This window comes from Syngnathus scovelli, chromosome 3, assembly GCF_024217435.2.
Source record: "Syngnathus scovelli strain Florida chromosome 3, RoL_Ssco_1.2, whole genome shotgun sequence".
NCBI lineage: Eukaryota > Metazoa > Chordata > Actinopteri > Syngnathiformes > Syngnathidae > Syngnathus > Syngnathus scovelli.
The window spans coordinates 21,883,845-21,898,408 of NC_090849.1; the positions used below are offsets into that span (position 1 = coordinate 21,883,845).

General features: G+C 44.1%; 4 protein-coding genes across 4 annotated transcripts; all 4 read left to right on the plus strand.

The window, feature by feature from the left end:
• Positions 1–6: 6 nt before the first annotated feature.
• Positions 7–2,170, plus strand: LOC125994159 (gastrula zinc finger protein XlCGF7.1). The gene is made up of 3 exons (XM_049763386.2): positions 7–161; positions 850–1,120; positions 1,222–2,170. Exons 2-3 carry the CDS (start codon positions 1,084–1,086, stop codon positions 2,133–2,135), a joined length of 951 nt encoding a protein of 316 aa, XP_049619343.1. The 5' UTR covers positions 7–161; positions 850–1,083; the 3' UTR covers positions 2,136–2,170.
• A 503-nt stretch (positions 2,171–2,673) lies between these two features.
• LOC125994006 (tigger transposable element-derived protein 1) lies at positions 2,674–6,028 on the plus strand. Its single transcript, XM_049763135.2, has 2 exons — positions 2,674–2,866; positions 3,278–6,028. Exons 1-2 carry the CDS (start codon positions 2,821–2,823, stop codon positions 5,560–5,562), a joined length of 2,331 nt encoding a protein of 776 aa, XP_049619092.1. The 5' UTR covers positions 2,674–2,820; the 3' UTR covers positions 5,563–6,028.
• Positions 6,029–6,126: 98 nt separating this feature from the next.
• Positions 6,127–11,647, plus strand: cnot6l (CCR4-NOT transcription complex, subunit 6-like). Its single transcript, XM_049763212.1, has 12 exons — positions 6,127–6,294; positions 7,798–7,919; positions 7,991–8,177; positions 8,287–8,372; positions 8,450–8,539; positions 8,999–9,067; positions 9,159–9,316; positions 9,399–9,553; positions 9,637–9,788; positions 9,904–10,119; positions 10,215–10,438; positions 10,614–11,647. Exons 2-12 carry the CDS (start codon positions 7,808–7,810, stop codon positions 10,854–10,856), a joined length of 1,692 nt encoding a protein of 563 aa, XP_049619169.1. The 5' UTR covers positions 6,127–6,294; positions 7,798–7,807; the 3' UTR covers positions 10,857–11,647.
• A 232-nt stretch (positions 11,648–11,879) lies between these two features.
• Positions 11,880–14,219, plus strand: mrpl1 (mitochondrial ribosomal protein L1). The gene is made up of 9 exons (XM_049763380.1): positions 11,880–12,013; positions 12,419–12,518; positions 12,682–12,955; positions 13,043–13,126; positions 13,203–13,274; positions 13,359–13,470; positions 13,557–13,657; positions 13,726–13,807; positions 14,045–14,219. Exons 1-9 carry the CDS (start codon positions 11,983–11,985, stop codon positions 14,149–14,151), a joined length of 963 nt encoding a protein of 320 aa, XP_049619337.1. The 5' UTR covers positions 11,880–11,982; the 3' UTR covers positions 14,152–14,219.
• Positions 14,220–14,564: the final 345 nt, after the last annotated feature.

Genomic DNA, 14,564 nt, shown 5'->3' on the forward strand with positions numbered 1-14,564 from the left:
GTGCTGTATGGCCTACGCTGGTAAAACACTGCGCATGCGCACGCAACCTACATGCAAAAAACGAAATGTGCGGAAGAAAGAATGAATTTAGGACCTCAAAGTTACAAATTCTTGCTTGTTTATCAACAAGAACTGGATTTTAGGAAACCGCAACGGTTTTGGTGGGTCTACTTGTCTTATTAGTATTTCGCTAGCAATTTTTGACGTGTATGGATGCTGGTTTAATGCTAACGACGAAGAGAATGTAAAAATGTAATTGGTTTTATTTAGATTTACAGTTTGAGTGATTATTCTTTTGATGTGTTGTACCGGGGAATTGTCTTCCATGTTTGGTCGTTCCTGTTTGAAGTTGAGACTTGAAGAGAAGAATGTGTGTTTAAGGAGCGGCCTGCACGAAACCGTAGAAAACCTGAACGTTGACAGTAGAGGGCGCCATATTGCCACCCACGTTGAAAAAAAAGTTACAAATGTATTTTTCTACAGAAACAGTAAAATATACTTTGTGAAACTGAGACTGTCCTCACAATAGATGTTAAAACGACATACTTTTAAAAAGTGCTTTCCGAACGGGCTGCAATTTTCGACTCCAACGTTTTAATTTTATTATTATTATTGTTTCTGTTTTAAGCCATGTTTAGAATTTAAATGAACATGCACAATATACCATTTTGACAAAACGCGCCCAGAATTGACCTAAACTAATGCAAGGCAATTGTTTAATATATTTAACCAGTGACAAAGTAGTGCAGCCATTTAGACTTGCCCAGTTTTTGATTAATAAACATTAATATTCATATTCAATACTCAAACATATCTCTGTTTTTAATTTCCATTTCTTGTAATCAAAAGATCGACGGTAGAGCAGTTGCTAGGGAAACAAAATGGAGATGTGATCTGCAGACGCTGCTTTATCTCAAGGAAGAACTTCTCATCTCGGGAGACTCCAGAGCCTTCGCACGTTAAAGAGGAAGAAGCATCCGGATGTCAGCAAGTCACCACTGACTGGTGTCTCTGGAGGGTGACGACAACCAAGGCAAATCACCTGAGTGGTCACACTGCTTTATCATCACAGTCGGTGGAGACATGGAAAAACCTCTGAGAAGCAATGCAGACAGTGAAGGTAACAACAAATGTTTATTGTCATTCTCCTTTATTTATTTTTTTAGCAAATAGGACGAGTGGTCCACAAACAAATAGTCCGTTGGTGTTGTTGTCCTGCAGACATCCAGCCGCTGATTGGTTGTCAGGAAGAACATCCCCCTCATCCACCACACGTTAAAGATGAACAGGAAGAGCCGATGCCCCTCCGCGAAAAAGAACAAAAGGTTCAATTACACATTAAGGAGGAAGAGCAAGAGACCGATGTCAGCAAGTTGCCTCTGATTGTTGCCTTTGTGAAAAAAGAAGACGATGAAGACGAACCAGCCGAGCGGTCCCAGCTTCACCCTCATGGCCCGAGTGGAGGTGCGCCATCAGACGATGTCTCTGAACCCCTGTCAGACATTAACGAGACACAAGAACCTTTGGGGAGGGACACGGACTGTGAAGATGACGGCAAACAGTTGGAAGGCTCTGAAAACGAGACGAGTGGCGGCATCAAAGAAACTTCTCAAACGTGTAAAAAACGTGTTACCTGCTCTGTTTGTCGTAAACGTTTTGCCACAAAACAAACTTTAATAACACACATGAGGACACACACAGGAGAAAAACCCTTTAGTTGCTCATTTTGTGGGAAGGAGTTTTCTCAAAAAGGACCGATGCTGAGGCACATAAGAGTCCACACGGGAGAGAAACCTTTTAGTTGCTCGGTTTGCAGTAAAACATTCTCGCAAAAGGGAAGTATCGAATTACATATGAGAACACACACAGGAGAAAAACCCTTTCGGTGCTCAACTTGTGGCAAAACATTCTCTCAGAAAGAAAATATGGTAACGCATATGAGAAAACATACAGGAGAAAAACCCTTCCGCTGCTCAGATTGTGGTAAAATGTTCTCTCGGAAGGAACATGTGCTGACGCATATGAGAACACATACAGGGGGGATACCCTTTACTTGCTCGGTGTGTGGAGAAAGTTATGGTCATCGGGCCAGTTTAACTGAGCACATGCGCAAACACAACACAGAAAGCAAATAAATGTTTTTCTGTTGCTTGTCATGGCTCAAAAATGAGTTGCTCAATGTGTGACATGAATGAACTGAATAGTTTCCTTTGTTTTATCATAATTCACGTAATCATTTACTAAATTTGGTCAAAGAAAACTATTTTGAGTCACTAGACAAGAAGTCTTATTCATTACAGGGAGAATTTTTTTTCTATAATTATTTTATTGAAAACTTTATACAATAAATGTCTTTATAGAAACATCCATCCACCCTTTAGCTTTTTTAGATAAATTATTGTTAATACATATCAGTAACTTCATGTTGCTTTGAGCACTAGTGTTCAGCTTGTCCTTTTACATTTCTTTTGTTCAAAGGAGTTTTTTTTTTTTTGCCATGCCCTGACATTTATTTATTTTTACTTAAAAAAAGCAAACTATGTTGCACGTTACTTAGTCATAATTTATAGTATTGTAATATCAGTGTCAGGTTTATTACCGTACAGCAGAAGGGAGTGTTTTTTCTGTTTTGTAGTCGTCTTCAAAGTCGCCACAAGAGGGCAGCCGGGCAATAGTTGTCGTGAAAACACCATCGAAGAAGAAAAGGGCGGTCGTTAGCAAGGTGTCGAAAACAACACAAAAACGACGTAAAAACAGTTAAATAGATTGGTGGGAGGGAAAAAAAAAATCCAAAACAGCTTATGACTGTTTAACCATACAATGGCGACAAACGAAGAAAACCATCACCAGCAAAGACGAATGGAAGGTGAGCATCTCAAAATGTGCACCAAAGGTCTTCCCACTGCTCTTTTACCATTTACATTATTGATCACAAAATATCAGCTATGCGATTGGAGACAAAAGCAAACACGTGGATGAGCGGATTTTTTTTTGTCCGTGCAGAAAAAACACAGACGGCATTTTTCAGCACGATTTAAAATAGTCACTTAGTTAAGATAACGGTTTTCCTCGTTGGTCCAAACAGTGAGATGTTTAATCACAAAGTTTATTCTGAAACTCGTTGAAATCAATATCAGGCGTGAAGCGACGCATGCACCGTATTTAGCCGTGTGCTCATTTACATCTCCAGAATATAAAGCTCATAAACTCCAGATATATATATATATATACCCCCCTTAAATTTAAGAATTATAATGGAAATGCTTGTGCCCTGCAGACATCCAGCAGCTGATTGGTCACCAGGAGGAGTTCTCCCCGCAGCAGCTCATCATTAAAGATGAGGAAGAGGATTCATGGCTTTCCCACGAGGAAGAGGAGGATGGGCAGTCTCCTTACATTAAAGTGGAAGTGTTGGAGGCTGACGTCAGCAAGTTTCCACGGACCGGTGAGACCGTGAAGAGTGAAAAGGATGATGGCGATCCACCAGAGCGCTCATGGCGTCATCACGTGACGGCAGAGACGGACGGAGACGACCCTATGGGAGCGCCGCCCGACAGCCTCTTGGCTCCGCTATCAGACAGTGACGACATACAAGTGACAAGCGATTCTGACTCTGAATCGTGGAAAACGGACCCGCCTTTTAACTCCAAGCAAAGTTGTCACCTTAAACGGAGCAAAGCCAAACGTTTCCGATGCACCGTTTGCAGTCAAAGATTTCTTCGGGAAAAGCATTTGACGAGACACACGAGAACGCACACGGGAGAAATACTTCGTTGCTCGGCTTGTTTTAAAAGCTTCCTGCATAAGCACGCTTTAATCAAACACACGCTGATGCATTCGGAAGCGAGAGCCGCTCGTTGTTCCGTCTGGGGAAAAGGCTTCATTCAAAAGCCAAACGCAGCCACGCCCGTGTTGACGAGCGAGCCCGTTCTCGGGGGGCTTCTTACAAACGACCCTGTTAACAACCACATTGTTTCGGATGATCCTCGTGTGAGGTCACCCTCGGTGCTCGACTGGGTCAACAGTCACCAGACAGATGCAGAATGCTCGGCTGCGACGTCCCTCGCGCATTGTGAACATTCGCAGAGCGAGTCAGATAATTCCAGCGGCGCCTTAGCCCTGAGCACGTCCCCGACGCAAGTGAAAATGAGTAAGAGGTCCGTTCGTTTGACTGTGGAACAGAAGAAGGAAATAATAGCTGAACATGAAAGCGGCGTGCGCGTTTGCGATCTGGCAACGCAGTTTGGTTTGGCCAAATCCACCGTTTGTACAATTCTTAAAAACAAGGCGTCAATAAAAGCAGCCGACGTGGCTAAAGGAGTGACTCTTTTAACAAAGCAACGGCCGCAAATTCTCGAAGAGGTGGAGAAACTATTGCTCCTGTGGGTCAACGTCAAAGAGCTCGCCGGCGACGGCGTGAGGGCCGCTGCAGTTATTGAAAAGGCAAAGCAGTTGCATAGCGACTTGGTAGCCGGCGCGCAGAGTGCCAGTCGCGTCCAATGCGATAAGTTCAAAGCCAGTCGAGGCTGGTTTGATAATTTCATCAAACGGAGCGGAATCCGAAGCGTTCGCCACGACCAGGATGTCGCCGGATTAAACCGAAAGGCCGCTGAGAAATTTTCCGCTCAGTTTGAAAGGTTTGTGACGAGTGAAGGCTACCTCCCCAATCAAGTTTTTAGTTTAGGCCAAGCGGGCTTGTTTTGGAGAAAAATGCCCAGAAGGACGTCCCTGACTAAAGAGGAGAAGGCACGGCCGGGACATAAACCCATGAAGGACAAGTTGACGCTTTTGCTCTGTGCCAACGCAAGCGGTGATTGTCAACTCAAGCCGCTTTTAGTCTACCACTCGGAAAATCCTCGCGCATTTAAGAGCAACCGCGTGGTGAAGACCGAGCTGCCCGTCATGTGGAGATCAAATCCCAAAATTAGGGTTACGCGCCTTTTTTTCACCGAGTGGGTGACTCAAGTCTTTGCGCCGGCTGTCAAGACGTATCTTGAGGAGAACGCTTTGCCCCTCAAATGTCTCCTCGTACTGGACAAAGCCCCTGCTCATCCTCCAAGTTTGGAAGAAGATCTGGACATTGAGTACAATTTCATAAAAGTCCAATCGCTGCCATCCAACACGACTCTTTTGCTTCAGCCCATGGGTCAGCAGGTCACCACTCATTTCAGGAAATTGTACACCAAGGCACTTTTCTCCAGATGTTTTCAGGTCACAAAGGGCACCGATCTTGCCCTGACCAATTTTTGGAGGGACCACTTCAACATTTTTCACTGCATCCACATCATCGACGAGGTCTGGAGGGAGATCTCTCATCGCACGTTGCAATCTGCTTGGAAGAAACTTTGGCCATCTTACGCGGGAGGGAGAGGCTTGGACGGCCTTGACTTTGAGGAGGACGCCGTGGTGGATGAAATTGTGTCCATTGGCAGATCTATGGGCTTGGAGGTTGACAGGGAAGATGTTGAAGAGCTGGTGGAGGAGCAGGTGGAAGATCACCACAAAGAACTTACCACCGAGGAACTTCTTGAGCTGCAGAGGGAACAAATCAAAAGCTACTAAGCAAGAGAATTCATCAAAGGACGATGAAGTGAGAAACTTGGTTTGATACATTAAAAAAAAAAAAAAAAATGCGGGCATATTAGCTGCTTTGTCTGTCTTTGTTCTTTTTTTTTTTTAACACCTACAGTGTAGTGTCTCATTTTATTTGTGGTATTTATGACTGTCAACCCAAATAAATGTATGAGCACCTCATTATATACAGTAAAAGCTACAAAACAAACTGATAAATAACTCGTTTCCAGATCAGACGAGTAAATACTGGTGAAATATTTAAAAAAATATATTATTAAAAGTGAAGACAATTTGCAATTCTAATAATGACACACGAATTTGATGCACAATTTTATAAAATGATGTGACGGGCCCTATCTGGCCCCCGGGACTTGAGTTTGACCTCCACTTATTTGCATACCTGTGCCACATGAGGCCAACATGTGCAAAATAAACTTAGATAACCTTTTTTGGACATGCCTGCCATAAAGCTTTACATTTTTTTGCATGTCCGAACATCACAAGCTTCAAAGCAAATTAGCCACCTCGCGCATGCGTATAACCAAGCGGAAAAGAGCCGGAAGTGACGTTTATTTTCCCTCCCTGTTAGTGCGGAGACGTTCAAGCTCAGCTGTGGTCGATTCCAGTCCCATCTACAGCAGTCGCGTCCGCGTGTCGCTGCCGAACACTCCCCCCTTACCCTCCCGTCAGAACTTCACCTTTCACGGCCCACGAATGAAGGTAAAATTTACCCGGTGGCGCTTGTTTGCTTAACTGCGCCACGTTGTCAACGCGCTCCTGATTCACATGTCAGCGGGTTTGTGTTGCCTTTCATGGCTGACTGGTTGAGTTGTTTTACAAATGAAAAATGTCTACCTTGGGTTAATCCCATGTGTTTTACCCTTCGCCGTTTTCCCCACGCGTGGAATTAAATAGTCAAGCATGGAGGGCGTGGTTGTACCTGCCTTGCCAGGTGAATGACAGCTGGTGGTCACATGGTTGGTAGCTATGTTTGGATGCTCGTGCGCATTCATTTACGCGTGCATGCGTCCCTCAGCTGTCGCCGCTGTTGACAGACACGCTGCATAGTTTCCATCTGATCTTTTTTCTTTAATGATTGATTACCTCTTTTCCAAAATACTCTCGAAGGGCTGATTATTGTGATTTTGCGCGTGTGCGTTAGTGCGCGCGTTTGTCAACAGGTTACGTAAGACTTTCTGCAAACTTGTCACCTCCAGATAACCTCCTGGCTTTTGCAAGCTACGTGATCCCATGCACTAGTCGAACTATGTAACCACGTGGCGTAATGTTATTTTTGTTGTTATGAAATGATGAAGCCTGAGCGGGACACCAAACTTGGTGTTGTGGGGGGGTTAGCAAAGTGGTTTTGTTGTTGCTCGATTACTCCATGGGAATGATGCCGTATGAGTTTTTACGAGTGGAGGAATGAGAGCATATTATTATGATGATTATTATGAAAAACCGCACCACAAGAAAAGCCATAAGTGTGACTACAATTCATCAAAGACAAAGGAACAAAGACAATAGGCAGTAATAAAAGGAGAGAGAAAATAATCCTCACTGCAGGCCAGATGGTGAGAGGCCTAAATAAGGTAAATGATCGCAAGGTCCGCCACACAGCTCCTGAAGAACACTTCAAAACACACAAAAAGCCTCCACAAAATCCACGAACGGGCGAAAAGGCAGTTCATAAATCTCTTAGTCCCAAATCATTACTGCTTGATGAACGTGACTGTACGATTCTTTTAATTGTGGAGTTGGCTTATTAAAGTGATCAACCCAAAACATCAAATTTTTGTTTCATTTTGAAGATGACAAACAAAAGTGAGGGGAAAAAAATGGCACACACTTTGTGACACTTTTGTGTATTGTTGTCACAACTGTAGCTAGCAAGGTACGTCCTGGTTTAGATTGAACACTTTGATGATATGATCGAAAGAACAGAACGTTTCGGCTGTGAAGATGCGTCACTAAAGTGCCCGTGTTTTTGTTCCTTAATTTGTCACACAACAGGCTACTTTTTGGTTCATAAAGAAAGACGTGCCATGTTAGGTTACGACGGAGGGGGTCGACATCATTTCTTTAGTAGTCCGATTTCTTTAGCTCATAGACTGCTTCCTGCTTCACGTCAAAACGTCTAAGCCAATGGAAAGTTAGAAACTGACTTAATTTTTGTATGATCCCGTTGTCAGCATATTTGTTTTTCCCCCCCTCTCTGAACAGATTGAGCGGTATGCCAAAAGACAAATATGATCCTCCGGATCCTCGCCGATGTTACACCATCATGTCAGCTGAGGAGGCAGCCAATGGGAAGAAGTCTCAGTGGGCCGAGTTGGAGATATCCGGTATTGGTGACATGTTACATAAAAGTCATGGTGACTCCCGTTCCAATGTTAAAAGGCAATTTGCTGGTCAGGGCGAGTACGGAGTTTGAGCAGCTCGCTGTGGACGCTGACGCACCTGACGGCGCTCCACGTCAACGACAACAACCTGACGCGGATCCCGCCCGACATCGCCAAGCTGCCCCATCTGGTCTACCTGAACCTGTCTTCCAATAAGCTCCGCAGCTTGCCTGCGGAGCTGGGCAACATGGTCTCTCTCAGGTAGGACGTGCAAGAAAAGTCCCTTTTCAGATATTTTGGGAAAAAAAAAAAAAAATCTTATTTATGGATTTGATAAGCAGCCATTTTATTGTCATTTCTTTGATTTCAGGGAACTGCTTTTAAACAACAACCTTTTACGAGTTCTGCCTTACGAACTCGGCAAGCTCTTCCAGTTACAAACGCTGGGGTTGAAAGGTCAGTGGGTCTCTCGTTCAGTCTGTTGTTACTTTTTTTTTTTTTTTGTCTGACTGTGCATGTTGTTGATGTTGCAGGAAACCCTTTGTCACAAGACATCCTCAACTTGTACCAAGAGCCCGACGGAACACGCACGCTTTTAAACTACATGCTGGACAATCTGGCTGGTGATTGCAAATTCACTTTGTCCTTCTTTGCTTTTTGTTTCTCAGACAAGATGGAGTGAATGATTTTGATGCAACCAGTACAAAGTTAAATTTAGGCCTCTCACCTTCCAATATTTTTAATTTAATTTCTTAATTTTATGTAACACAAAAGACAATCAGTCTGATAACAATCTACCAAAAAAATGGAGAACATTTATTGTTGAGATGCAAAAATTTAAAGTATTTAAACCATACCACTACTCGATTTTCTGCGTTGTTGTCAATTAATTTGACAATCGATTAGTTCTCGATTAATCGATTAATTTTTGACTGCTCTATTTAAATGAGAAAAAATAACCAATCATGAGCCATGATGAAAAATCCACTAGTTTGGATGAAAAGCAAACACACAGTTTAAAAAAACAAAAAAATAAATAAAAACACGCACTGATGACATATTTGTTGACTTTGTGTTCGCAGTGCATCCGGAGCATCTCCCTCAAAGGCCGTGGATCACCCTGCGAGAACGTGACCAGTCCGTCCCCACAGGTTAGATGCGTGGCGCTCGAAGCAAAGCTACGCCATTTTTTATTTATTTTTTTTAATCGTAACGCTGCCGCCCATCTTTTTCCCGCATCAGCCGCCTTCACCGTCATGTGCTACAACGTGCTGTGCGACAAGTACGCCACCCGGCAGCTGTACGGCTACTGCCCCTCGTGGGCGCTCAGCTGGGAGTACCGCAAGAAGGGCATCATGGAGGAGATCAACAGCTGCGACGCCGACATTGTCAGCCTGCAGGTGAGACCTGCAAAATGTCAATCGGAGAGGAATAATAAATTGCTACAGATGAATGTGCAGCGCACGGCTCTTGTTTGTCCAGGAGGTGGAGACGGAGCAGTACTACGCCTTCTTCTTGGAGACGCTGAAGTCGCGAGGCTACGACGGCTACTTTTGCCCCAAATCTCGAGCCAAGCTGGTGTCGGAACAGGAGAGGAAGCACGTGGACGGCTGTGCCGTCTTCTTCAGGACGGACAAGTCAGCCCCGCCCCCTACCAGCACCACCACCGCGCTGCCCCATATGCTAGTTTTTGTTTAGTTGAAACAATCGATGCGCGCAGGTTTACTTTGGTCCAGAAACACACGGTGGAGTTTAACCAGGTGGCAATGGCTAACTCGGAAGGCTCCGAGGTGATGCTCAACAGGGTCATGACCAAGGACAACGTCGGCGTGGCCGTGCTGCTGGAGGTCAACAAGGACTTGTTCTCCGGGGGTAAGAAGGACCTTCATTACTTTGTTTTTGGAGAAGGATTCAAGCGGCGTTTATTTGCAAATACATTCCAGCGTCAGGAATGAAGCTGAGAGTTTTTGATTTGGTCTGCGTCCAGGCGCCAAGTCGTCGCCCTCGCCGCCGACGAGGGCTCTGGTGCTGGTGGCCAACGCTCACATGCACTGGGACCCCGAGTACTCGGACGTCAAGCTGATCCAAACCGTCATGTTCCTTTCGGAGCTCAAGAGCATCGCCGAGAGGGCGGCGGGTGAAGCGGGCGCCTCTGCCATCCCCATCGTGCTCTGCGGCGACCTCAACTCACTGCCTGACTCGGGTAGGGACGCCGCCGAGCCTGTTGTACAACAGTGAGGAAAAGCACACAAGGTTGCATCATCACGTCAAGTTTTTTTTTTTTGGGCGGCGCTGCAGGCGTGGTGGAGTACCTGAGCAACGGCGGCGTGGCCGACAACCACAAAGATTTCAAGGAGCTGCGCTATGACGACTGCCTCAGCAATTTCAGCTGCAGCAACGGCGCCAACGTCAATGGCGGCAACGGCGCCAACAGCGGCGGCAACGTCACGCACAGCTTCCAGCTCCAGAGCGCCTACGACAGCCACGTCATGCCTTACACTAACTACACGTACGACTTCAAGGTAATGTCCGACTTTCTGCAAAAGAAATAAGTATAATAACTAACAATATTAATACCGATAATTAGGTAACTAAGATCATTATGTAATTAGGATAGAGGAAGCATAAAATAATAATAAAGCTGCAACTTTTATGAACAATTATTTTGGACCCCCCCCCCTTTCTACCTTTTTTCAGGGCGTGATTGACTACATCTTCTTTTCACGCACACACATGAACGCGCTGGGCGTGCTGGGTCCGCTTGACGCCACCTGGTTGTCCGACAACTACGTGACTGGGTGCCCTCACCCCCACGTGCCCTCGGACCACTTCTCCCTGCTGGCCCAGCTGGAGCTGCGACCCCAGCCGCCCTCCACCTCGTCGTCCTCCTCGCCGCCGTGCCAGCTCAACGGCCTCCACCTGCCCCTAGTCAACAGGTAGGACTATCCAATGAAGTGGAAGGAGACACCTTTATTTTTTAACAGCCACCTAAAGGACACTGTACAGTTTCATACCGAGACATCTTCTTTTAGAAGTCTTCGCCTGATGTTGCACACTGACAATTTTTTTTCATTTTAATTTTTCTCCCCTTCATAGAAGTCAAATTTAAACAGAGACCTCGATAGTATATTTGAAACGTACTTGCATTAACAAACACTGAAATAATGGTGTTTTTGCCACGTGACACAAAGTCAGTTGTGTCTTGATTGTGATAGACATATATACATGCTTTTGTTTTCTGTTTTTCTTCAATTATTTAGTGTGGCCCAAATATTCTTCACTTCTGTTGTTTCATGACAATTTTTCAAGTTGCAGTACTGTCACTTTTGGCCAAATATGAAGTGTTGCATTCAAAGACAGAATATTGGATAGAATATTTCAACGCCAACATCAGAAATGAAAACTATGTAGCATGAACATTTTTTGTCATCTGAAAAATGTTTTTGTTTATCTTTATATTAATCAAATCACTGCCACTTTGACAATGCCTAATTTTGGGAAATATTTAAGAACTGGCCGTACAATTGATTCAACAAGACTCTGAAGATTCTCACATTTTACTACCTTGTTGGAAAAACATAAATTCAACCAGCACACAAAGTTTTAAAGTTTTTAAAGTAGAAAATATGGAATTAAAAAAATAATGTGTGGCTGCACTCGGTCAATAAAGTTACATGACTGTTTTGGTCTTTTTTGGGAAGGTGTGAATAATAAAATGGTCCATTCGTTCATTTATTTGTTTATTCATTCAATTTTATGATTGACGGAGAGGACATGATATTCTGATTGGTATATTCCCACTTCCAGAACTCTCGCGCGAATAACAAACATCGCGACATTGCAATTTTCACACAACCAAAGTCCATTCACATAACATCTCATTTTGAGTGAACGCCAAGTGTCAAAACTAAGCATTCATACGACCAATGATGACGGGAAAATGAACGGCGTTTGGAAAAGTTAGTGTTAATAGCAATCCTGCCAAGGAGGTCTTTGGTGCCAGCTGCCGGACGGAACCATTGTGCGTGGTCATGTTTCAGCCGGACCTTTTCCGGTCTCTGCCAAGATGGCTGCCTGCACCCGTACCATATTCAAAGGTCAGTTATTTTTTGCATTTGTTTTCCCTTTTTACAGTCCTGATCTCATTACGACTCCATTATGCTTGAATAAAGTACTAATACTTTTGAGCTTATCGGCGCTGTCGTTGTTTAACAAGCTGAATGGTCTCTTTATTCTGGTAGTAAGGTTTAGGACTTGGTAGTCATAGCGCAGCCAGATTTCCATTTGCTTTCTCTCTAAAAATCTGAAAAGTGGAGTTCATGTATTATTAAAATGCAAACGTGCACGTTTTTATTCCACCTAAACTTTTGTGGAGTTTTTTTTTTTTTGCCTCTACCTGTTAAATGGTATCAGCAGTTGCCCATGGTGAAATTACCAGTATCTTTTGAATTATTGCGTTCAGAATGTAATCCCATAATCTTTTTTTTTTTTTTCTCCCCCAGTTGCTGCAGGATGTCGGCGGCAGCTACTCAGCGGCAGCGTTTCCTCCTCCTCCAATTTTCCCTCCAACAACGTTCCCGTTCGAACTGTAACTGCCGTCAAGTGAGTTACCAAGCGACCAGTCGCTTCATGCTAACTAAAAATGTGAAACTCCCCAAATCATCAGAAATTCAACGGAAATTTCCATTGACGTGATTCCAAACTGTGAAACTGCTGCTTGACACACAATAAAAGGCAACCGGCTTTTCTGAATTTATGTTCTCAGGGTTTGGAAGAAGGGCAAGAAGGATGAGGCGGCCGCCGTGCCAGAGGTGAAGAAAGAGAAGACGGTGGTGAATGACTCGGGCCGCCACAAGCCCTTTGGGAAGACGGCGTGGGTGCCTGTGGACGACGTCTACATCCTGAGGTACTACCCCAGGACCATCCATGAACCTGCTGAGGCCATAGAACTGCTTAAGAGTTTCCAGGCTTTGGACTTCACTCCGCATGACCAGCCCGTCTACGTGGACCTCAAGCTGGACATGAACCTGGAGAAGAAGGTGAGCCTAAGCCCACCCTCCAAACCCACATTCCCCCTTACGCTCCAGGAAGTACTCCCTGTGGTCAAAACGTGTTTTTCCTTCCAGAAAAAGATCGACCCGTTTGTAAGCACAGTGCATCTTCCTCACCCTTTCAAGGAAGATACGAACAAAGTTTTGGTTTTTACCGAGGTCAGCTCTTTTCCCCTGCATTTGCAATCAAATATTTTTTTTCTTTTCTTATTTTAATGCACTGTTCTCACGACAGGATGCTAACCAAGCGAGCGTAGCTCGGGAGTCCGGAGCTGCGATTGTCGGAGGCAGCGAGCTCATTCAGCAGGTGACTTTAAAGCCCAAAACTCACACAGCAGAAAACGCGTTTTTTCATAAATGCCCAAATATTTGTTTTTGTTTTCTCCTCCAGATCTTAGACGACGAGGTGGTGGCCGACTTCTACGTGGCCGTGCCGGAAATGCTGCCGAAACTTGTGCCGCTGAAAAACAAACTGCGAAAGAAATTCCCCAAGAGCAAGAGGGGTGCGCTGAAGCTTCTTTAAAAAAAAAAAAAAAAAGAAGATATCTGAAATGTATATCAATTTTCTATTTTCAATTTCCCTCTTCAGGCTCAGTTGGCATCAACATCCCCAAAATGCTGTCACTGTTCCGCACGGGCCACGAGTACACGGTGGAGCGCGAATGCTACGTCTATACGCAGGTGGCCACGGTATGCCGCCCCTACGCCATCCGTGACTGTGGGCGGAGCTTCATTGCCATTTCTCGCTTTCCCTGCAGCTGGACTTTTCCACCGTGCAAATCCTCGATAACCTGCAAAGCATCCTGACCGACGTTCGCTCACATCGACCCGCCGACACGGGTAACGATTATTAATCCGGGATGTGTTGGCTTTAGATGAAATTCACAAAATGTCAGGTGACATGACATTATCTTTGAAACAGCACGAATATTAGAAGAGTCGTAAAAGAACTATATGAAAGAAACTTGAACATCTGAATCTGTACACTGGAAACATAGTTTTATTTGACTGGACTTGGGATCTATTATAGTAAATGATTTTTTTTTCTTTTCTTTCCAATTGCCAAATTTTTTTCAGGGCCTCTGATCGAGCGCGCCATCCTATCCAGTCAAACCAGTGAAGCTGTGTGGTTCAAAAGTGAAAGTCTTCCACCAGAAACACCTGAAGACCACAAACAGCAATAACAGCCTCCTGTGGAGATTTTCTACTTATTATTGTTCTTATTATCAAGAATAAACATGATCATGCGAGATGGGTCGCGTCTGTCGTAGCACATTTGGCCACCAGGTGGGAGTATTCATCGAATATGACCTAGTTCTTGCAAAAGCAAACCGGGTTTAAAAAAAAAACTGGAATAAATGGATTATTTTGTTTTCAAATATAAATCTGAACTTTACATAATATAGAGGCAGAAAGCTCGTTTAGATGTTTGGGGTTCTTTTAAAGATGTCAATTATATGCACTTTAAATAAAATTAGGTTTAACCACAAAATATAAATTGAAATTTAATTTTGTTTTCTTCTGAAGACTTACCTACTTCAAAGTTTATTTTTTATTTTTTAAATACACTTCATTGAATCTACATTAAAAAAAAAAA